The 22,672-nt window shown below is 45.0% G+C and overlaps 1 protein-coding gene across 1 annotated transcript in view; it reads right to left on the bottom strand.

The window, feature by feature from the left end:
* LOC121578781 overlaps positions 1-22,672 on the bottom strand; it is a 133,209-nt gene that overhangs the window by 9,400 nt on the left and 101,137 nt on the right. Inside the window, exons 2-4 of the mRNA XM_045224010.1 lie at positions 16,198-16,749; positions 15,781-15,832; positions 15,557-15,687 (exon numbers count right to left, since the gene is read on the bottom strand). Of these exons, the coding sequence (XP_045079945.1) occupies positions 15,557-15,687; positions 15,781-15,832; positions 16,198-16,749 (735 nt within the window). The remainder of the gene's footprint in view (positions 1-15,556; positions 15,688-15,780; positions 15,833-16,197; positions 16,750-22,672) is intronic.

Raw genomic sequence — 22,672 nt, 5'->3', positions numbered from 1 at the left:
GGGAGAAGGGCCTTGGTCAGGGAGGTGACCAAGAACCCGATGGTCACTCTGATAGAGCTCCAAAGTTCCTCTGTGGAGATGGGAGAACCTTCCAGAAGGACAACCATCTCTGCAGACGGAAGCCACTCCTCAGTAAAAGGCACATGACAGCCCGCTTTGAGTTTGCCAAAAGGCACCTTAAGACTCTCAGACCATGAGAAACAAGATTCGCTGGTCTAATGAAGCCGAGATTTAACTCTTTGGCCTGAATGCTAAGCAACGCCTGGAAGAAAACTGGCACCATCCCTAGTCTGGATCGAGGGAAAGATGAACAGAGCAAAGAACAGAGAGTTCCTTGATGAAAACCTACTCCAGAGCGCTCAGGACCTCACACTGGGGCAAAGGTTCATCTTCCATCAGGACAAGGACCCTAAGCACACAGCCAAGACAACGCAGGAGTGGCTTCGGGACAAGTCTCTGAATGTCCTTGAGTGGCCCAGCCAGAGCCAGGACTTGAACCCGATCGAACATCTCTGGAGAGACCTGAAAATAACTGTGCAGCGACGTTCCCCATCCAACCTGACAGAGCTTGAGAGGACCTGCAGAGAAGAATGGGAGAAACTCCCCAAATACAGGTGTGCCAAGCTTGTAGCGTCATACCCAAGAAGACTCAAGGCTGTAATCGCTGCCAAAGGTGCTTCAACAAAGTACTGAGTAAAGGGTCTGAATACTTTTGTAAATGTAATATTTCAGTTTTGTATTTTTTATAAATTCTATAAAAAAATCTAAATATCTGTTTTTGCTTTGTCATTATGCGGTATTGTGTGTAGATTGATGAGGGGAAAAAACAATTTAATCTATTTTAGAATAAGCCTGTAACGTAAGAAAATGTGGAAAAAGTCAAGGGGTCTGAATACTTTCCGAATGCACTGCATACCGGGGTATTTAGAAAAAGCCAGGGGATGTTTTTTTATAACATCAATAACGTCAAAAGTATTTCTTTGAAGTTTTTCAATACATTTGAATATTTGTAGTTACTTTTTAAGTTAATACTTGTAGTCAACTTGTGCAATACCTTAGGAGATAAAGAAGATTGCGTTCTTCATTTCACCTGTCACATTATTTTACATTATGAAGTTTACCGTAGTTCCCCAGAATAGTTGAGCCAGTAACGTGTCAGTTTGTACACTGAACAAAAATATAAATGCAACATGCAACACTTTCAAAATGTTTACTGAATTACAGTTCATATATGGAAATCAGTCAATTAAAATAAATAAATAAATTAGGCCCTAATCTATGGATTTCATGACTGGGAAAACAGATATGCATCTGTGGTCACAGATACCTTAAAAAGGGGGGACATTTTCAGCTTCTAGGAATTGTGTACAGCTCCTTAGGGCCATGCATTATCTTGCTGAAACATGAGGTGATGGTGGCGGATGAATGGCACGAGAATGGGCCTTAGGATCTCGTCACGGTAAGTCTGTGCATTCAAATTGCCATTGATAAAACGCAATTGTGTTCGTTGTCCGTAGCTTATGCCTGCCCATACCATAATACCACCCCCACCATGGGACTCTGTTCACAATGTTAACATCAGCAAACTGCTCACCCATACGACGCCATCTGCCCGGTACAATTGAAACTGTGATTCATCCGTGAAGACCACACTTCTCCAGCATGCCAGTGGCCATCAAAAGTGAGCATTTGCCCACTGAAGTCGGTTATGACACCGAACTGCAGTCAGGTCTAGACCCTGGTGAGGACGATGAGCATGCAGATGAGCTTCCCGATTGGACGTACTGCCAAATTCTCTAAAATAAAGTTGGTCGGCTGTTTATGGTAGAGAAATTAACATTTAAAACTTGAGACATCTGTGGCATTGTGTTGTGTGACAAAACTGCACATTTTAGAGTGGCTTTTATTGTCCTCAGCACAAGGTGCACCTGTGTAATGATCATGCTGTTTAACCCATAATAGTCTAAGCCCTGTGTAAGCTGGGGGTTCTACTAAGCTACAGTATATGGAATTGTTTTAAGAAGGTCATATCAAGGATCATTTTGCTATTTGATTTTGAACTTTAAGACCCCTTGAAGTATAACATTTTTTTTATGATTTGATGTAAAATGTTATTTGGCCTTACTGCTATTAGCCCATACAAACACATTGAATAACAGATTCACTACATGGAACAACAGATAGTTCCCCCAAAAAAATATTAAGGAAGTTTGTTCTGAAGTGTCTTTCCTATATCTGAGAGAAATAAGAAAGATCAGGAATATATATATATATATATATATATATATATAGTTTTTTTTTACACTAAACAGTCTCCATATATACTTCCATTCATGTTTTCATCTGGTACCGGGGGATATTTAGAATAGTCTTGTGAGATCAAAACAACCGACATGTAGATCAAAACATGTACGTGTTTGTGAGAGTCTCACCTTTCGACAGATGGGTCAGTGTATTGCCCAAACTGTTCAGACGCTACAGACAGAAGTTGGCAGATCGGCTGTACCGACTTCAGACGAGTCCCCGTTCGGACACTGCAGACAATTTTGTGAGAAGACCGATTTTTGGGATGTCTCATGGTCTGACAAACATCGCTCTAGCTCTGTCACCTTTCACCGCAGATGTGGAAGTGCGACATAGGCGGATGCGGTGGATTGAGATGCATCCAATGCAAAAAACATATCTCTAGCGTAAACTAATTTTTATGGGGATCTTTTTATTATGTCAGGTGGATGGATTATCTTGGCAAAGGAGAAATGCTCACTAACAGGGATGTAAACAAATATGTGCAAAACATTTGAGAGAAATACGTTTTTGTGAGTATGGAACATTTCTGGGACCTTTTATTTCAGCTCATGAGACCAACACTTTACATGTTGCGTTTATATTTTTGTTCAGTATAAATAACACAACGGGAGAAAGTGGGAACTGGGGAGTCCATAGCGTTCTATATCTATCTAGTCTCTGATGTGCGGCGCACATGAGGTGATGAAGTTACACTTGTATGCAATTCACTACTAAATGTTTCCCATCAGATATCTTATAATGATTTTCTGCCAGAAGTCAAAGAGCTCAGTGGTAGTGGAAAAAGAGGGTGAGACGCATTGTTGTTCAGAGATCTCTGATTTTAGCACATTGTTTTGAGGAGGGGTCTGGGAAAGAATTGTGAATTGTTTTGCTCTTAAGAAAAGGGCGCCATTGAGAGGAGTGATTACTGGGGTAGCAGTAAATGTAAAAGTGGATCAACTGAAGGAGAAGATTCCCGGTGTGTGTAATGCTTGTCGTTTGGTGCGACGTAAACAGGGTGGCGAGAGTGGGGAAACAGAAGAGTCATTTTCTGTTCTTTTGAGGTTTGAAGTTGAGTCTTTGCCGGATAAAGTGAAGTTAGGATATATAAGTTATCCTGTGCGAGCGTATGTGCCGAGTACGTTACGATGTTACAGGTGTCAAACTTATGGGCATGTGGCAGCAGTGTGTAGGAGGGAGGTTCCAAGGTGTGAGAAGTGTGCAGAAGGGCATGAGACTAAGGATTGTGAAGCAGTGGGGAAAGTAGTGGTATGTGCTAATTGTAGGGGTGGCCATGGGGCTGGGGATCAGACATGTCCAGTGCGAGAGAAGCAGGTTGAGGTTTCCAGGGTAAGAGTAGAGAAGAAGTTGTCATATGCGGAGGCAGTGAAGAAAGTAGAGGAAGAGGGGTCAAGGGGGGGAGTGGTGAGAGTAGGAGATATATACCAGTACAGTGGGATAGGCAAGCAAGTGATATATGTTTCAGTAAGATTGGGGTTTTAGCGTTTATAGCAATGGTTATTAATTGTACTGCAGGGATGGAACGCAAATCGAAGAAAATTGAGGTTGTGGTGGCAGATGCAGAGAGATATTTGGGTGTGCGAGACCTGACAGCAGAAGAATTACAGGGAGTGTTAAGTGGTGATGTCCCATCATTTCAGGTTGAGGGCATGAGGTAGGAGTGAGTATATTTAAATAGTGGAGAAGGGTGGGGTTAATTATTAGTAGTAGTTTTGAAGTTGTGAGTGTAGTGTTAGATGGTAGGATATTTATTTGCTTTGTTTTATTTTATTTTTCAAGAAAAGATAAGGGAGTTGTACTCCAGTCTAGTAGGTGGCGGTAATGCAACAAATTGGATGCCAACCGCCTTTAAACCTCATTGAAGAAGAAGAAGTCAAAGAGCTCTGGATGAGTTAGTGTTTTTTTCTCCTCCATTCTTCTCCCCTCTGCTCCGTGTGCACATGCTGCTTTTTCCTTCAGAAAAGCATGCATCACAACTTTGTGTGTTTGCACAATTTCTCTCATTCACTTTCGCTTGTAAATGTACACACTCACCAAAAATGACATTTGGTAGCTACTAGCTATGCTTGTATAACTTTTTGAGCTGGATTTGCCTGTCTTTGCAATTTGTTTGTTTGTTTTCGCTCGTTAGCATTAAGCTAACAGCGTCTATGTGATTCCGCTATTAGTTTATGCTACTTTGGTTAGCATTCTGGTGTGCTATGCTGGTAATACCGTAAATCCCGGGATGAAAGAAGGACGGCTTGACTATATGAAAATCTTGATACCACCCAAGCATACTCACCATGTCACCACCCATCAATTCCTTTCAGGGTAGGGGTTGTGTCTGGACTGGGACTGAGTATCACGGCTACTCACTCAGTCACTCACTGTCTAAAAAGTTGCTAGCTGTCAAATCCCTGCTTCCTCTGTCCTTGTTTCCAAGGATGGAGGATGCAAGAATTTGACATCTAGTCAGTGGGTGAGCAAAATGCAATATAACCATAAAGAAAGCATAGCGATACAAAAATGTATTAAATGGGCCTTTTCCTATAATGATAACTCAATCAGGGGACTGAACAGTGCTCAGTGCTGAACAGTGCTGAATCTGCTAATTACATGGACAAGGGGGACCTGATCAGTAATTCTAGATCAGCAACGCTACTATGATACAAGCCTAGATATCATTTTTGGTGTGGGAGTGAGTACGTGGCAGGCAGGGGAAGGGGGTGAGGAGGGGAGTGTACTGCAGGTGTGTGTGTAATTATTAATTTGCATTTTACATAACAGAACCAAATATAATACCATAGCACAGTAGGCCTATAACGTTACTGTTACACCTAAAACTTTAGGATGGTTAGCTGAAGCTGAAAATTATCATGCGCCAAAACTCAACAGAGCGAGCCACTAGGCAGGATAGTAGTTTGGCTAATAGTTTGTTAACACTATCTGCTGTAATTCGCTCACTAAACAGTAATTCAAGAAGATCTAAATGCATATTCCCATGAAACTGATTGAGATCAATCAATGTCTGGCAGTTTGGAGGTTTCACAGGTAAAACGTGAAGAATTATCATGGCCTATTTTGGCCTATTTTGAAATTAGGTAGCCTATGCCTAACTTGGTGTTTGAGGGTATTAAAAATATAAAATGTTCTTGAGACATAATGGCTGCGTTTACACAGGCAGCCCAATTCTGATCTTTTTTCCACTAATTGATCTTTTGACCAATCACATCAGATCTTTTCATGTCAGATCTTTTTCAAAGCTGATCTGATTGGTCAAAAGACCAATGAGTGAAAAAAAGATCAGAGTTAGGCTGCCTGTGTAAATGCAGCCTATGTGTGGGCAATTGGAGGATGCAGTTTATGCATATTCTATAATGATAGGCTATTTAATTGGATACATCTGTCAGTACAAACTTTGATTGAGGAAATTATGACGTCATTTAAAAACAATGTGCTGTCCCTCACCTAGGCTACACCATTGGTGGAGACTACAGTGTCATCAGCAAAGTGTCATACAGTTTCATCAGCAAAGATCTGAGTGACGAAAAACAATTTTTGTATTATATTCACACTTAGAGGTGTACTGTGCAGCAGAGAAATAATTCAAAAAGTTTAACATAGGCCTGACCGTCACAACCTGTGGTAAAGGATGTGTCCCACTAGATGGCGATCTTCAGAAGCAAGTTGACAAGAGCTAGGATCACATGTTGATTGCATTATGGGAGAAAGTTACATTTTTCATAAGAAATGTGTGAGAAAGTACATTTTCACCTTTTATTCATGAAGTGTATATGCGGTATCTTAAAAAATAAAAAATGCCTATGTGTAACGGTATGCTCACAATATGACCAAGATGATATGGATGATGGGAGATACAATATGCTTATTCAAGACAGTTGTCTTCTTTGTTCCCCTCCATCCACCCCTCATCTTTTTCACCCTCATACACCTCTCCCCATCAATGGCTATCCTTCTAATTGGAATCAGGGAAATGGAATCCATCCATTTGGATCACATCACCTATACAGTGTATTCAGACCCCTTCACTTTTTCCACATTTTGAAACATTAGAGCCTTATTCTAAAATTGATTAAATACATTATTTTCATCACCAATCTACACACAATACCCAATAATGGCAAAGCAAAAACATGATTTTAGAAATGTACATAAGTATTCAGACCCTTTAATAAGCACTTTGTTGAAGCACCTTTGGCAGCAATTACAGCCTCGATTCTTCTTGGGTATGACGCTACAAGCTTGGCACACCTGTATTTGGGGGGTTTCTCCCATTCTTCTCTGCATATCCTCTCAAGTTCTGTCAGGTCCAATGGGGAGCGTCGCTGCACAGCTAGTTTCAGGTCTCTCCAGAGATGTTCGATTGGGTTCAAGTTCGGGCTCTGGCTGGGCCACTCAAGGACATTCAGAGACTTGTCCCGAAGCCACTCCTGCGTTGTCTTGGCTGTGTGCTTAGGGTCGTTGTCCTGTTGGAAGATGAAACTTCACCCCAGTCTGAGGTCCTGAGCGCTCTGTAGCAGGTTTTCATCATCATCTGTACTTTGTTCCGTTCATCTTTCCCTCGATCCTGACTAGTCTCCCAGTCCCTGCTGCTGAAAAACATCCCCACAGCATGATGCTGCCACCACCATGCTTCACCGTAGGGATGGTGCCAGGTTTCCTCCAGACATGAAGCTTGGCATTCAGGCCAAAGAGTTCAATCTTGGTTTCATCAGACCAGATAATCTTGTTTGGTCTGAGAGTCCTTTAGGTGCCTTTTGGCAAACTCCAAGCAGGCTGTCATGTGCCTTTTACTGAGGAGTGGCTTCCGTCTGGCCACTCTACCATAAAGGCCTGATTGGTGGAGTGCTGCCGAGATGGTTGTCCTTCTGGAAGGTTCTCCCATCTCCACAGAGGAACTCTGGAGCTCTGTCAGAGTGACCATCGGGTTCTTGGTTACCTCCTTGACCAAGGCCCTTCTCCCCTGATTTCTCAGTTTGGCCGGGCGGCCAGCTCTAGGAAGAGTCTTGGCGCTTCCAAACTTCTTCCATTTAAGAATGATGGAGGCCACTGTGTTCTTGAGGACCTTCAATGCTGCAGAAATGTTTTGGTACCCTTCCCCAGATCTGTGCCTCGACACAATCCTGTCTTGGAGCTCTACGGACAATTCCTTCGACCTCATCGCTTGGTTTTTGCTCTGACATGCACTGTCAACTGTGGGACCTTATATAGACAGGTGTGTGCCTTTCCAAATCATGTCCAATCAATGGAATTTACCACAGGTGGACTCCAATCAAATTGTAGAAACATCTCAAGGATAATCAATGGAAACAGGACGCATCTGAGCTCAATTTTGAGTCTCATAGCAAAGGGTCTGAATGCTTATGTAAATACGGTATTTCTGTTTTTATTTTGAATGATTTAGCAAATGTGTCATTATATGGTATTGTGTGTAGATTGATGATGAGGGAAAATCAATTTTAGAATAAGGCTGGAATGTGTGATGGAACATTTTATGTTTGTGCTTTTCTAATAACCAATTTCTGTGTTCTATGTGTGTGCTTTTCTAATAACCAATTTCTGTGTTCATGCAAGTGACTGATTGAACAAATCCTCACTATCAATATCTGCAATTTGGCAGTACGCCCAGACCGTTGTTTTGAGAATGAAAGATATCTCAGTTTCAAGGTCTCAGCTTGGAGAGAAGAAGCCTCGTGAGGTATTGGTCTGTCACATGCATGAACCAGTATTGGTCGGTCACATGAATGAAGCAAACGTTAATTATGAATTAATTATGAATGATGAACAAGCTAAATCATGCAAATATGACTTGTCTCCAGTATATAAGAGAACTAACGGGACTGCCCCGGGAGAGCTCCTGACAGACGTTCACTATGGTGCATCAAGTTTGTTGGAACCTCTCCCGTTAAATGTTAATAAACAATGATTTAATTAAGATTACTTTGAGTGTCCCTCTGTAGAATTTCCACCACAAACGTAACAAAATGTGGAAATAGGGAAGGGGTCTGAATACTTTCCGAATGCACTGTATATTAGCCTTGCAAGATGTAGATTCCAGTTCAGTTAATGAAGACTGAGTGCAGTGCTTATTGAATAAACTCAAGTGGTTTGAAGAGACGACAGGGATTTGACTCCATTATACCACAGCATTGATGTGGTAATAAAGCACTTAAAATTTCACCAATTTCCTCCACTTCAGCCCTCTGATTGCAGGCAAGTCTCATTGATAGCCCCAGAATACTGCATCTATCAAAGTGAGAGAGAGTGAGGGAGAGAGAACATGACAGAGAAAAAGGGGTTATTACTTTCCTGTTGTACAAGAGTGCTCTTAGCACCACATGAAGACGACTCCCTCATTAAAATAAAAATGAGTACGGTTACATGCATACAATAATACGATTATTGTGAATAGTCCGATTAATATAATAGTTTGATTTAAATGTCTACATGCTTTGCAAGAAGAACGATTTCCCTAATAATCCCATTTACATGGACATATTTGAAATCAGGCTACCTGATGGGACAAATAGCAGAAAATCACCAATCAAAATAAATGTTCTCCCACAGCGACCATGTTATTTTTGTGAAGCATATTTGATTCTGAGTACGGACATATAATGTTTGTATGTGAAACTATTTCTAGGATGCATACTTTCAGTTTTTTAGAACTCACTTCGCGTGAAAGATGGAAGCTCATGTTGTTCATGCTAGCACATGCACAGATCAAATGTACCACTATAACTCTGATTAATGCATTTACATGTCCTAATCATTCAAAAGATTGCTTAGAAAACCAGATGTTTTAATCGGCGTATTATGACCTTAAGCCGAATAAGATAAGCAGAGAAAGGTGTTTACATGACTAATGCCATAACCAGCCTACTGCCATAATCAGTTTAATATCGAATTATTAGTGTGCATGTAAATGTACTCACTGACTATAATGTGAAGGTTCAATAAATAAATCAGCTCCAATATAAGGCTGTCAGACCTGTGTGTGTGTCAGGGTTGGGCTCAATTCAGATTTGAATTGAGAATGCCTCACATTCCAACTCAGTTCTTGAATTTGAATTGAAGGAAATATAATTGAATTCAGTGAAATTCAATGAAATTCAAATGATTATTCAATTCTATATAATGTGTAGTCTATACAAATACATACAGTATCTTGTACATAAAACAACAAACATGTTATATACAGTGTATTCAGACCCCTTGACTTTTTCCACATTTTGTTACGTTACAGCCTTATTCTAAAATGCATTACATTTATTTTTCCTCATCAATTTACACACAATACCCCATAATGTCACGAATTCAGCCGAGGCTGCCCCTGGCTTACTAGCCACTACCGCTCCATTTATCATCACTCCATTTGTCTTGTCTTGTCAATCACAGACACCTGGTACTCATTCCCTCATTAGTCTGTGTATAAGTGTTCCCTCTGCCCCCTTGTCCTTTGTGAGTGATTGTTCGTTGTGAGAGTGAGTAGCTCGGTTGAGCTAAGGTTGATTTTCCCTAGGGCTAGTTTTGTTCTGTCGCTATATGCGCTACATTATTGTACACTGAATAAACTCTTGATTTTGGTGTTTTACCTCCTGCGCCTGACTCCGTCATTCACACATCATCACAGAATCACTCACCAGCTATGGAGTCAGCGGGAGAAGAGCGCACACCTGGAATCGTGGCAAGGGTCCAGGAGCACGATGCTGGCCAGCTTGGGGGAAGCGATGGATCGGGTTCTTCAGGTCGTCCAACGCCTGGAGAGAAGAGGAACCGATCTATCGATACCAGCTGGCCAACCGGATCCAGCCACCTACATCACAGCACCCGGAGGGATCCAGATATCCCGACCTCGGGCGTTCGATGGGACACCGGCTCTATGTCAGGGATTCCTTCTCCAACTGGAGCTGTACTGCTGGAGCAGCTGGTCCACTTGAGGCAGGGGACGAGGACAGTACAGGAGTTCGCGCTGGAGTTCCGGATCCTGGCAGCAGGGTCCGGGTGGAACGAGCGGGCCCTAATCAACCAGTTCCGGTGCCATCTACGGGAGGACGTCCGACAGGAGCTAGCCTGCCGTGACACCAGTTTGTCTTTTCCCGAACTGGTGGACATGGCCATTCGTCTGGATAACCTGCTGGCAACCAGAGGACGTCCTGGAGGAGGTCTGCCCGTTCCCACCTCGACCGACGCGTATCCAGAGCTCATGGAGCTGGGTGGTACCGCGCACCGAGAGAGCGGAGGACGACAGCGCCAGTGCCACTCGGATGGCACGAAAGGACATTCCACCACACGTTGTCGTCAGTGCTCTTTTGGGTCAGGAGGCGACCGGCAGGGTACTCTCGCATCACCCCAGGTATTGAGCACCCACTCTTGTTCAGAGCCCTCTGCTAAACACTGTACTATACCCATATACTTCCCTGATCACATGAGAGTTCCCCAGTGTAAGGAGCTAGTCGATTCAGGCGCAGCTGGGAACTTTATGGACAAAACTTTCGCACGCCACCAGGGCATTTCATTAGTTCCCCTATCCATTCCACGCCCCATCAGAGCACTTGATAGTCGACCATTAGGGTCCGGGTTGATAAAGGAAGTCACGGTACCAGTCACCATGATCGCACAGGAGACGCATTGTGAGCAGGTCACTTTTTCCATCATTGAGTCTCCTGCTTTCCCTGTGGTGTTAGGTATTCCATGGCTAGCACTCCACAACCCCACTTTCTCATGGCCGCAGAGGGTTCTCACAGGGTGGTCGCGAGAGTGTCAGGGTAGGTGTATGGGTGTTTCCATTGGTGTAACCACGGTGGAAAGTCCAGATGGTGCCTCCACCGTGCGCATTCCCCCCGAGTACCATGATCTGGCACAAGTCTTCTCTAAAAATAAAGCGACTAAATTACCACCTCATCGGGCGGGGGATTGAGCAATAAACCACGGGTAGACGCTGTACCTCCCAGGAGTCATGTGTATCCCCTGTCGCAGGTGGAGACGGAGGCTATGGAGACATACGTCACGAGTCCCTGCGCCAGGGGTACATACGTCCCTCCACTTCACCCGCCTCCTCAAGTTTCATTTTTGTGAAGAAGAAAGACGGCGTGTGCCCGTGCATTGACTATCGACCACTGAACAAGGAGACGATTAGATTTAGTTATGTGGTGGTTGAGTCATTGCATGGAGCGCGCTTCTTCACTAAATTAGATCTCTGGAGTGCGTACAACCTGGTGCGTATCCGAGAGGGAGATGAGTGGAAGACAGCATTCAGCACAACCACGGGGCATTATGAATACCCTTGATGCCTTCTGGTTTGATGAATGCTCCCTCAGTCTTCCAGTCCTTTGTGAATGAGGTGTTTCGGGACATGCTTGGTCGCGGTGTAGTGGTCTATATCGACGACATCTTGGTGTATTCCGCTACGCGCGCCGAGCATGTGTCCCTGGTTCGCAAAGTACTGGCCCGACTGTTGGAAAATGACCTTTATGCTAAGGCAAAAAAGTGCACGTTTTTCTAGCAGTCCGTCTCCTTCCTCGGATACCTCATTTGTACCACAGGTGTGGAGATGGAGGGCGACCGCATTGCCACCGTGCGTAATTGGCCGACTCCAACCACGGTAAAGGAAGTGCAGCGCTTCCTTGGCTTCGCCAACTATTATCGAAGGTTTATCCGGGGCTTTGGCAAGGTCGCAGCTCCCATTACATCTCTGTTGAAGGGTGGGCCGTCCTGGCTCCGCTGGTCTGTTGAGGCTGACAGGGCCTTCAGTAACCTGAGGGAACTGTTCACCTCGGCCCCGGTACTGGCCCACCCCGATCCATCACTACCATTTGTAGTGGAGGTGGATGCGTCCGAGGTTGGGATGGGAGCAGTCTTGTCTCAACGCTCGGGCACGCCACCCAAGCTCCGCCCCTGTGCATTCTTCTCAAAGAAGCTCAGCCCGGCGGAGCAGAACTACGGTGTTGGTGATCGGGAGCTGTTGACTGTTGTCCGAGCTCTGACAGTGTGGAGACATTGGCTGGAGGGGGCGAAACACCCATTCCTCGTCTGGACGGACCACCGTAACCTGGAGTACATCCGGGCAGCGAGGAGGCTGAACCCTCGCAAGGCCAGGTGGGCCCTATTCTTCACCCGGTTTGATTTCACACTGTCATACATTCCGGGTACGAAGAACGTGAAGGCAGACGCACTATCCCGGCTGTATGATACAGAGGAGAGGCCCAGAGACAATACCCCCATACTGCCAGACTCCTGCATTGTGGCGCCGGTAGTATGGGCGATGGACGCGGATATAGCGCAGGCATTGCGCACAGATCCATCTCCACCACAGTGTCCAGCTGGGCTGCAGTACGTGCCTGCGCTTATCCGTGATCGTCTGATCTACTGGGCACACACTTCACCGTCCTCTGGTCACCCAGGTATCGGTCGTACAGTGCGCTGCCTGACCGAAAAGTACTGGTGGCCTACCTTGGCTAAGGACGTGAGGGTGTATGTTTCCTCCTGCTCAGTGTAAGGCACCCAGGCACCTCCCAGCGGGTAAGTTAAAACCTTTACCAGTTCCACAACGACCATGGTCTCATTTGAGTGTTGATTTTTTAACTGATCTGCCTCTCTCTCAAGGGAACACCACCATCCTAGTCGTTGTGGACCGCTTTTCGAAGGCCTCCCGCCTCCTTCCTCTGCCCGGTCTCCCCACGGCTCTGCAAACTGCGGACGCCCTGTTTACACACGTCTTCCGGCACTACAGGAAACCACAGGATATGGTGTCTGATGAGGTCCCCAGTTCACGTCAAAAGTATGGAAGGCGTTCATGGAACGTCTGGGAGTCTCGATCAGCCTGACCTCTGGGTTCCACCCTGAGAGTAATGGGCAGGTGGAACGGGTTAATCAGGATGTGGGTAGATTCCTGAGGTCCTATTGCCAGGACTGGCCGGGGGAGTGGTCAGTGTTCCTGCCATGGGCAGAATATGCCCAGAACTCTCTCCGCCATTCCTCTACGAACCTAACGCCATTTCAGTGTGTTTTAGGTTATCAACCGGTTTTGGCACCGTGGCACCAGAGCCAGACCGAAGCTCCTGCGGTGGATGACTGGTTTCGGCGCGCGGAGGAGACGTGGAACGCTGACCATGTTCACCTCCAATGCGCCGTGCGTCGTCAGAAGGCCAACGCTGACCGTCACCGCAGTGAGGCCCCCGTCTTTGTACCGGGGGATCGGGTCTGGCTCTCGACCCGGAATCTGCCCCTCCGCCTGCCCTGCCGGAAGCTGAGCCTGCGGATTCTAGGGCCGTTCAAAGTCCTGAGGAGAATCAACGAGGTCACATATAGGTTATTACTCCCCCCTGATTACTGTATTAACCCCTCGTTTCATGTGTCTCTCCTCAGGCCGGTGGTGGCTGGTCCGCGCCAGGAGTCTGAGGTGCGGGAGGTCCCTCCACCTCCTTTGGACATCGAGGGGGTGCCGGCGTACTCTGTCTGGTCCATCCTGGATTCGAGGCGCCGGGTGGGGGGCCTTCAGTACCTCGCGGAGTGGGAAGGGTACGGTCCGGAGGAACGGTGCTGGGTCCCGGTGAGGAATATCCTCGATCCCTCTCTGCTGAGGGACTTCCATCGTCGCCATCTGACTTGCCCTGCTCCGCGTCCTCCTGGCCGTCCCCGAGGCCGGTGTCGGCGCGCTGCTGGAGCTGCGCGTAAAGGGGGGGGGGTACTGTCACGAACTCCATTTATCATCACTCAATTTGTCTTGTCTTGTCAATCACACACACCTGGTACTCATTCCCTCACTCTCCCTGCCTGTTTCATTACACTATGATCAGAGCCGGCTGCAGACAATGATCAGCTAGGGGGAAATCAGATTTTCAACATTTCGTTGCTATATTTATAATTATATAAAATATATGCAACAAATTTTCCACCAACAGGTTTCTGTGCCAATGCACACACAACCAATAAGCAACTAATAACTTCATACCGATTACCGACTTCGAGCAATAATCATCATGTTTTTTATTTTCAAAACCACAATCAAGTAGAGTATGTCAATCTCGACAAACAGAAAATACATCCCTCCCTACTCAGTATCGAAGGCTTGGTTTGACAATCTCAAAATGTCATTTTGGTGTTTGCAACAGATGTCTCTTTCCATTAATCGAATGGCCATTGCGCAGTTTGGATGCTGGAATTATATTAGAGTGGAGTGGATGAACGTGCGCAGGTAGCCTAATCAGATGAAAACATTGTGACTAGTTGTGTTAATGCCACACATAAAAAAGGTAATACATTTTAAAAGTTAAATGACAAATATTTAGGCAATATTGAAGCGTTAGGTTCTTGGTCGAGGAATAGCCACTCGGATCGGAAAGGAGAGAGAACGTGTTAAGCTTTCCTGAATAGCGTGGCCTGCTGGGAGCATATAGGCCTATGTGGACGACATGGGAGAATGATGATCGGCAACAGAGAGAGCATCAGTATCACAAGTAAAAATACAACCAGACTGGCCTGCTCCTGTGCCTTTCTATAATCTGTTGAGAGTAGACCCACAACTGATCCAGATGGAATGAATGGAATGAAACGTTCAAATAACAGGGCTTTTGCGGCATTATTCAAATGACATTTTCACTGCAGTTTACAGCCTAGAATAGAATTGTACTCAGTTGTTAATTGGATTATGGTGTTGTAGGCTAATCTAAGTAGGATAATTGTATTGTCCCTTAACAAGATCAATGGGGGAGCTTTTTGAGCTGCGTGTTTTCATTGTTCTTTCATGTGCAATGACGCACCTGGCCTGTCCGCTGCCTATCAGCTATTCCTCTATCTTGTGGATTTATATAGAAAATTGGTGCAGATTTTAATGATTTTATGTGTGGTACGATTGCTAGTTAACAAATTATCCAACTACCATTATTGTCACTATGGATAGAGGACAGGATAGACAGTTGACTGCTAGACTATATTGACCTGTGGTATAGTAAGCACGTAGAAAAGTGTAGTGCATAAGGGAAGTACCAAAACACCTTGATAGGGAAGAAGCATGCAAGCAGATGAGGACATTTGGCTATATGGAAGATATTATATAGTAAAACCTGCAAAATAGAATGTAAATCAGGGAAAAAACGCACTACCTTCCCCTGTGCCCAATAAAGAAAACACACAACATTCCCCAAAGTAACAAAAAAAAGTTAGACAACCCTTCTCTATTTTGGACTAGCCCCCCACCCCAGTAAATTTCTAACTGTCCCTAAATCAATAGAAACACACATCTTACCCCCTTGAGTGCAGGCCTTGACAGACATCACCTTCTCTTTGCCTGTGGAGTACAGGGCTCTGACAGTAACTAGGTACTGTGTCTCTGGCTCTAGACCAGTGAGCAAAGTGGAGTTCTGATGTCCATGTAGCCTAACCGTGTGGACCTGTCCAATGGGTAGAGCTCCATACTCTATCTGGTACCTCTGGACCCGCTCAGTTTGCAAAGGACCCCAGCTCACTCACACCCTGTCAGGACCTGAGTCTGACACTGTGACCACTGCTGGGCTCAACACCTCTAGGTTGGAGGATAGGAGAGGGAGAGGATGGGGGTGACACAAAAGAGAATATTATTATGCACAAAAAATGTGTTCAATAATGAAAAAATATATTCTGGTTGTGTTGAGTTTACATGTACACTACAGAGGCTGCCATCTGCACTCACGGTACTGTCTATAAATACTTGAGTCTGGCAACTCAATTATAGTCAAGCAGCACAGTCCCACCTCTGCTGTAGTGTTAGAAGTGAAAACTGTATGCTCTGAACTGTTTTATACAATGCTGTGCAGTTTGAAGGGCAAAAAATGATATTTCATATCTTGTAATCTATTTCCTGGCTCTTTGTGAGTCACTACCCCCCTCCCTCATCCCCACCCCACACACCAATGATGGCCTCCCTAAGGTCCTCTGTGATGATGCTGATGTCATCGATGTCGACAAAGTACTGGTGGGACTTGATGGGCGGGGTCACCACCCTCTGCAGCACCTGGTAGTTCCTGTGTCCCGTAGAGACAGCCAGCAGAGACACGCACGCCCTTCTCAGCTCTGCCATTGGTCCAGCCACCGTGCCCGGCTGTACCCCATCCGTAAGCCACACCAGCACCTTGGGGAGCTGCAACTCATCCACAGCCCCAGCTCTGGCTAGCTGCCCCTGAGCCAGTCTGAGGGCAGCCTCTGTGTTGGTGTCCCCCTGGATCTGCCTGGTCCTCTGCAGTGCCCCCTGCAGGCCAGATTGGGTGCTGTGGGCATCCAGACCAAACTCCAGGTGTGGCTCAGTGCCCACCTGCAGCAGCCCCACCCTCACCTGGCCCCGCCCCTGAGAGAAGGGGAGGAGCAGCTCGGATAGGAAGCGCAGCACGCGAGAGACCTCGTAGGATGACAAACTTCCTGATGAATCCAACAGGAGCAGGATGTCCCCCTCACAACAGTTCAGAGCTGAGAGAGAGACAGGGAGAGAGAAAGAGAAAGAGTGAGAGAAAGATAGCGCGAGATCGAGCGATGGAGGGACAGAGAGAGCGGGAGAGGGAGAGAAAGAGTAGGGAAGAGAGAGAAATGGAAAGAGAGAGAGGGAAAGAGAGAAATGGAGAGGGACACAGAGAGGGAGAGAGATTACACTGAAGTTATTCACCTTTGATACCTTATATTTATTTATTTTATTTCACCTTTATTTAACCAGGTAAGCCAGTTGAGAACAAGTTCTCATTTACAACTGCGACCTGGCCAAGATAAAGCAAAGCAGTGCGATAAAAACAACAACACAGAGTTACATATGGGGTAAAACAAAACATAAAGTCAAAAATACCACAGAAAATATATATACAGTGTGTGCAAATGTAGCAAGTTATGGAGGTAAGGCAATAAATAGGCCATAGTGCAAAATAATTACAATTGGTATTAACACTGGAATGATAGATGTGCAAGAGATGATGTGCAAATAGAGATACTGGGGTGCAAATTAGCAAAATAAATAACAATATGGGGATGAGGTAGTTGAGTGCGCTAATTTCAGAAGAGCTGTGTACAGGTGCAGTGATCGGTAAGGTGCTCTGACAACTGATGCTTAAAGTTAGTGAGGGAGATAAGAGTCTCCAGCTTCAGAGATTTTTGCAGTTCGTTCCAGTCATTGGCAGCAGAGAACTGGAAGGAATGGCGGCCAAAGGAGGTGTTGGTTTTGGGGATGACCAGTGAGATATACCTGCTGGAGTGCATAATACGGGTGGGTGTTGCTATGGAGATTTGGCTAGCAGTGATTTATAGATGGCCTGGAGCCAGTGGGTTTGACGACAAATATTTAGTGAGGACAAGCCAACAAGAGCGTACAGGTCACAGTGGTGGGTAGTATGTGGGGCTTTGGTGACAAAACGGATGGCACTGTGATAGACTACATCCAATTTGCTGAGTAGAGGCTATTTTGTAAATTACATCACCAAAGTCAAGGATCGGTAGGATAGTCAGTTTTACGAGGGCATGTTTGGCAGCATGAGTGAAGGAGGCTTTGTTGTGATTCTAGATTTAACTTTGGATTGGAGATGCTTAATGTGAGTCTGGAAGGAGAGTTTACAGTCTAACCAGACACCTAGGTATTTGTAGTTGTCCACATACTCTAGGTCAGACCCGTCGAGAGTAGTGATTCTAGTCGGGTGGGCGGGTGCCAGCAGTGTTCGATTGAAGACCATGCATTTAGTTTTACTAGTGTTTAAGAGCAGTTGGAGGCTACGGAAGGAGTGTTGTATGGCATTGAAGCTCGTTTGGAGGTTTGTTAACACAGTGTCCAATGAAGGGCTAGATGTATACAAAATGGTGTCGTCTGCGTAGAGGTGGATTTGAGAGTCACCAGCAGCAAGAGCGACATCATTGATATACACAGGGAAAAGAGTCGGCCCAAGAATTGAACCCTGTGGCACCCCCATAGAGACTGCCATAGGTCCAGACAACAGGCCCTCCGATTTGACACATTGAACTCTATCTGAGAAGTAGTTGGTGAACCAGGCGAGGCAGTCATTTGAGAAACCAAGGATATTTAGTCTGCCAATAAGAATGCGGTGGTTGACAGAGTCGAAAGCCTTGGCCAGGTCAATGAAGACGGCTGCACAGTACTGTCTATTATCAATCGTGGTTATAATATTGTTTAGGACCTTGAGCGTGGCTGAGGTGCACCCATGACCAGCTCGGAAACCGGATTGCATAGCGGAGAAGGTACGTGGGATTCGAAATGGTCGGTGATCTGTTTGTTAACTTGGCTTTCAAAAACTTTCGAAAGGCAGGGCAGGATGGATATAGAATAAGGATACGGCTAAAGGCTTTAAGAACTGGCCTTCTAGTGCGTTGGGTACAGAGAATAAAGGGGGCAGATTTCCGGGCATTGTAGAATAGATTCAGGGCATTATGTACAGACAAGGATATGGAAGGATATGTGTACAGTGGAGGTAAACCTAAGCGTTGGGTAACAATGAAAGAGATAGCATCACTGGAGGCACCGATTGAGCCGGTCTCGGCGTGTATGGGGGGGTGGAACAAAGGAGCTATTTGAGGCAGTTTGAGAATGACTTGGGGTTCTATATTGAAATGGTATAATAAGAACTAACTGGAACAGCAATAGGCAAGGCTTATTGACATGGGAGAGAGGCATAAAGCAATCACAGGTGTTATTAGAGAGAGCTAAGACAACAACTGGTAATGGCGATGAAAGTTTGGGCTGAGGCTAAACAGATAAACAGGACAGGGTACCGTGTAAAGGAACAGTCCAGCAGGCATCAGCTGTGCAGCTGAGTGATCATAAGGTCCAGTGAACAGCAATATGTGAGTCAGAGAGCAGTTCAAATTGGTGCTACAGCACAGCGAGCAGGAATTACGGCTGTTGTTAGCGTGTGCTAGTGGGCCGGAACTAGCAGATGGATCTTCGTGGTCGTCGCAACGGGAAGCCTGTTGAAACCACAGACGATTACGTCGGCAGACCAGTCGTGATGGATCGGCGGGGCTCCGTGTCGACTCTAGGAGGTCCCGTCCGGTTGACAGAGAGGTAGATAGCCGGGAGATGTGCCTGACTCGAGGCTAGCTCAAGGCTGATTAGCCAACAACAACATCCATTCGGTTGCAGCTAGCTAGATGTGATGATCCGGTGTTAAAGGTCCAGTGATTTAGTGATTCTGGCAGAAAATCCGATATGTTCTGGGTCGATAACACGCTGGGCAGACAGTGCAGACTGGCTGATAATAGTCCAGGCTAGAGCTGGCTGGTAGGTAGTGCAGGCCACGGACAATGGTGAAAAACCGCTAACGGTGGCTAATAGCAAGTAGCTAGTTAGCTGGCTACTCCCGTCCAGTAGACAGCGAGGTAGATAGCTGGGATATGGGCCTGACTCGCGGCTAGCTCAAGGCTAACTGGTGGTTGCTTCGGGGGCAGTGGTGATTAGCCTACAGCAACATCAATTCGGTTGTGGCTAGCTAGTTGCGATCCGGTGTTAGGGTCCAGTGATTCAGTTATTCCGGCAGAAAATCTGATGTTCTGGGTGAAAACCACTAACGGTGGCTAATAGCAAGTAGCTAGTTAGCTGGCTAGCTAGTTTCAACTGGAGATTCTAGATAAAGGTGAGTAAATAATAGAATCCGTTCCACATTGAGTGAGGCGGGTTGCAGGAAAGTATATTTAGTAGAAGGATGAAAAATGTGATAGGGAAATACAAAAAAATGGCTATTTACACGGACACACAACAAAGAACACGACCGCACTACTACGCCATCTTGAACATTATATATATACACTACCGGTCAAAAGTTTGGACACACCTACTCATTCAGGGTTTTTCTTTATTTTTACTATTTTTTACATTGTAGAATATAGTGAAGACATCAAAACTATGAAATAACACATATGGAATCATGTAGTAAACCAAAAACGTGTTAAACAAATATTTTATATTTGAGATTCTTCAAATCTCCACCCTTTGCCTTGATGACAGCTTTGCACACTCTTGGCATTCTCTCAACCAGCTTCATGAGGTAGTCACCTGGAATGCATTTCAATTAAAAGGTGTGCCTTCTTAAAAGTATATTTGTGGAATTTCTTTCATTCTTAATGCGTTTGAGCCAATCAGTTGTGTTGTGACTAGGTAGGGGTGGGGGGGGGGGGTATACAGAAGATAGCCCTATTTGGTAAAAGACCAAGTCCATGTTATGGCAAGAACAGCTCAAATAAGCAAAGAGAAATAACAGTCTATCATTACTTTAAGACATGAAGGTCAGCCAATATGGAACATTTCAAGAACTTTGAACATTTCTTCAAGTGCAGTCGCAAAAAATATTAAGCGGTATTATGAAACTGGCTCTCATAAGGACCGCCAAAGGAATGGAAGACCCAGAGTTACCTCTGCTGCAGAGGATAAGTTCATTAGAGTTACCAGCCTCAGAAATTGCAGCCCAAATAAATGCTTCACATACTTCAAGTAACAGACACATCTCAGTATCAACTGTTCAGAGGGCACTGTGTGAATCAGGCCTTCATGGTCGAATTTCTGCAAAGAAACCTACTAAAGGACACCAATAAGAAGAAGAGACCTGCTTGGGCCAAGAAACATGAGCAATGGACATTAGACTGGTGGAAATGTGTCCTTTGGTCTGGAGTCTAAATTTGAGATTTTTGGTTCCAACCGCCGTGTCTTTGTGAGACGTGGTGTGGGTGAACGGATAATCTCTGCATGTGTATTTCCCACCATAAAGCATGGAGGAGGAGGTGTTATGGTGTGGGGGGTGCTTTGCTGGTGACACTGTTTGTGATTTATTTAGAATTCAAGGCACACTTAACCAGCATGGCTACCACAGCATTCTGCAGTGATCCCATCTGGTTTGGGCTTAGTGGGACTATCATTTGTTTTTCAACAGGACAATGACCCAACACACCTCTAGGCTGTGTAAGGGCTATTTTACCAAGAAGAAGAGTGATAGAGTGCTGCATCAGATGACCTGGCCTCCACAATCCCCTGACCTCAACCCAATTGAGATGGTTTGGGATGAGTCGGACGGCAGAGTGAAGGAAAACAGCCAACAAGTGCTCAGTATATGTGGGAACTCCTTCAAGACAGTTGGAAAAGCATTCCAGCTGAAGCTGGTTGAGAGACTGCCAAGATTGTGCAAAGCTGTCATCAAGGCAAAGGATGGCTATTTGAAGAATCTCAAATATAAAATATATTTTGATTTAACACTTTTTTGGTTACTACATGATTCCATATGTGTTATTTCATAGTTTTGATGTCTTCACTATTATTCTACAATGTAAAAAATAGTAAAAATAAAGAAAAACCCTTGAATGAGTAGGTGTGTCCAAACCTTTGACTGGTACTGTATATATTTTTTATATATACTTATATAAAAAATTATATATATATAATCTAATAATATATTTTCCATTTAGCAGACGCTTTTATCAAAAGCAACTTACAGTCATGCATGCATGCATGCATACATTTTACACGAGTGGCCCAAGGAAACGAACCCACAATCCTGGCATTGCAAGCACCATGCTCTACCAAGTCAGCCATACAGGACCACTATGAATGCTGTGTGTGTGTGTACATAATTTTTTTATCTACAGAGAGAATTGTAAGCAGGTACAGTGAGGGAAAAAAAAATATTTGATCCCCTGCTGATTTTGTACGTTTGCCCACTGACAAAGACATGATCAGTCTATAATTTTAATGCTGGGTTTATTTGAACAGTGAGAGACAGAATAACAACAAAAAAATCCAGAAAAACGCATGTCATAAATGTTATAAATTGATTTGCATTGTAATGAGGGAAATAAGTATTTGACCCCCTCTCAATCAGAAAGATTTCTGGCTCCCAGGTGTCTTTTATACAGGTAACGAGCTGAGATTAGGAGCACACTCTTAAATGGAGTGCTCCTAATCTCAGCTTGTTACCTGTGTAAAAGACACCGTCCACAGAAGCAATCAATCAATCAGATTCCAAACTCTCCACCATGGCCAAGACCAAAGAGCTCTCCAAGGATCTCAGGGACAATATTGTAGACCTACACAAGGCTGGAATGGGCTACAAGACCATCGCCAAGGAGCTTGGTGAGAAGGTGACAACAGTTGGTGAGATTATTCGCAAATGGAAGAAACACAAAATAACTGTCAATCTCCCTCGGCCTGGGGCTCCATGCAAGATCTCACCTCGTGGAGTTGCAATGATCATGAGAACGGTGAGGAATCAGCCCAGAACTACATGGGAGGATCTTATCAATGATCTCAAGGCAGCTGGGACCATAGTCACCAAGAAAACAATTGGTAACACACTACGCCGTGAAGGACTGAAATCCTGCAGCACCCGCATGGTCCCCCTGCTCAAGAAAGCACATATAC

The sequence above is a fragment of the Coregonus clupeaformis genome, chromosome 12 (assembly GCF_020615455.1).
Source record: "Coregonus clupeaformis isolate EN_2021a chromosome 12, ASM2061545v1, whole genome shotgun sequence".
Taxonomy (NCBI): domain Eukaryota; kingdom Metazoa; phylum Chordata; class Actinopteri; order Salmoniformes; family Salmonidae; genus Coregonus; species Coregonus clupeaformis.
This window is presented reverse-complemented; position numbering and strand designations above follow the sequence as displayed.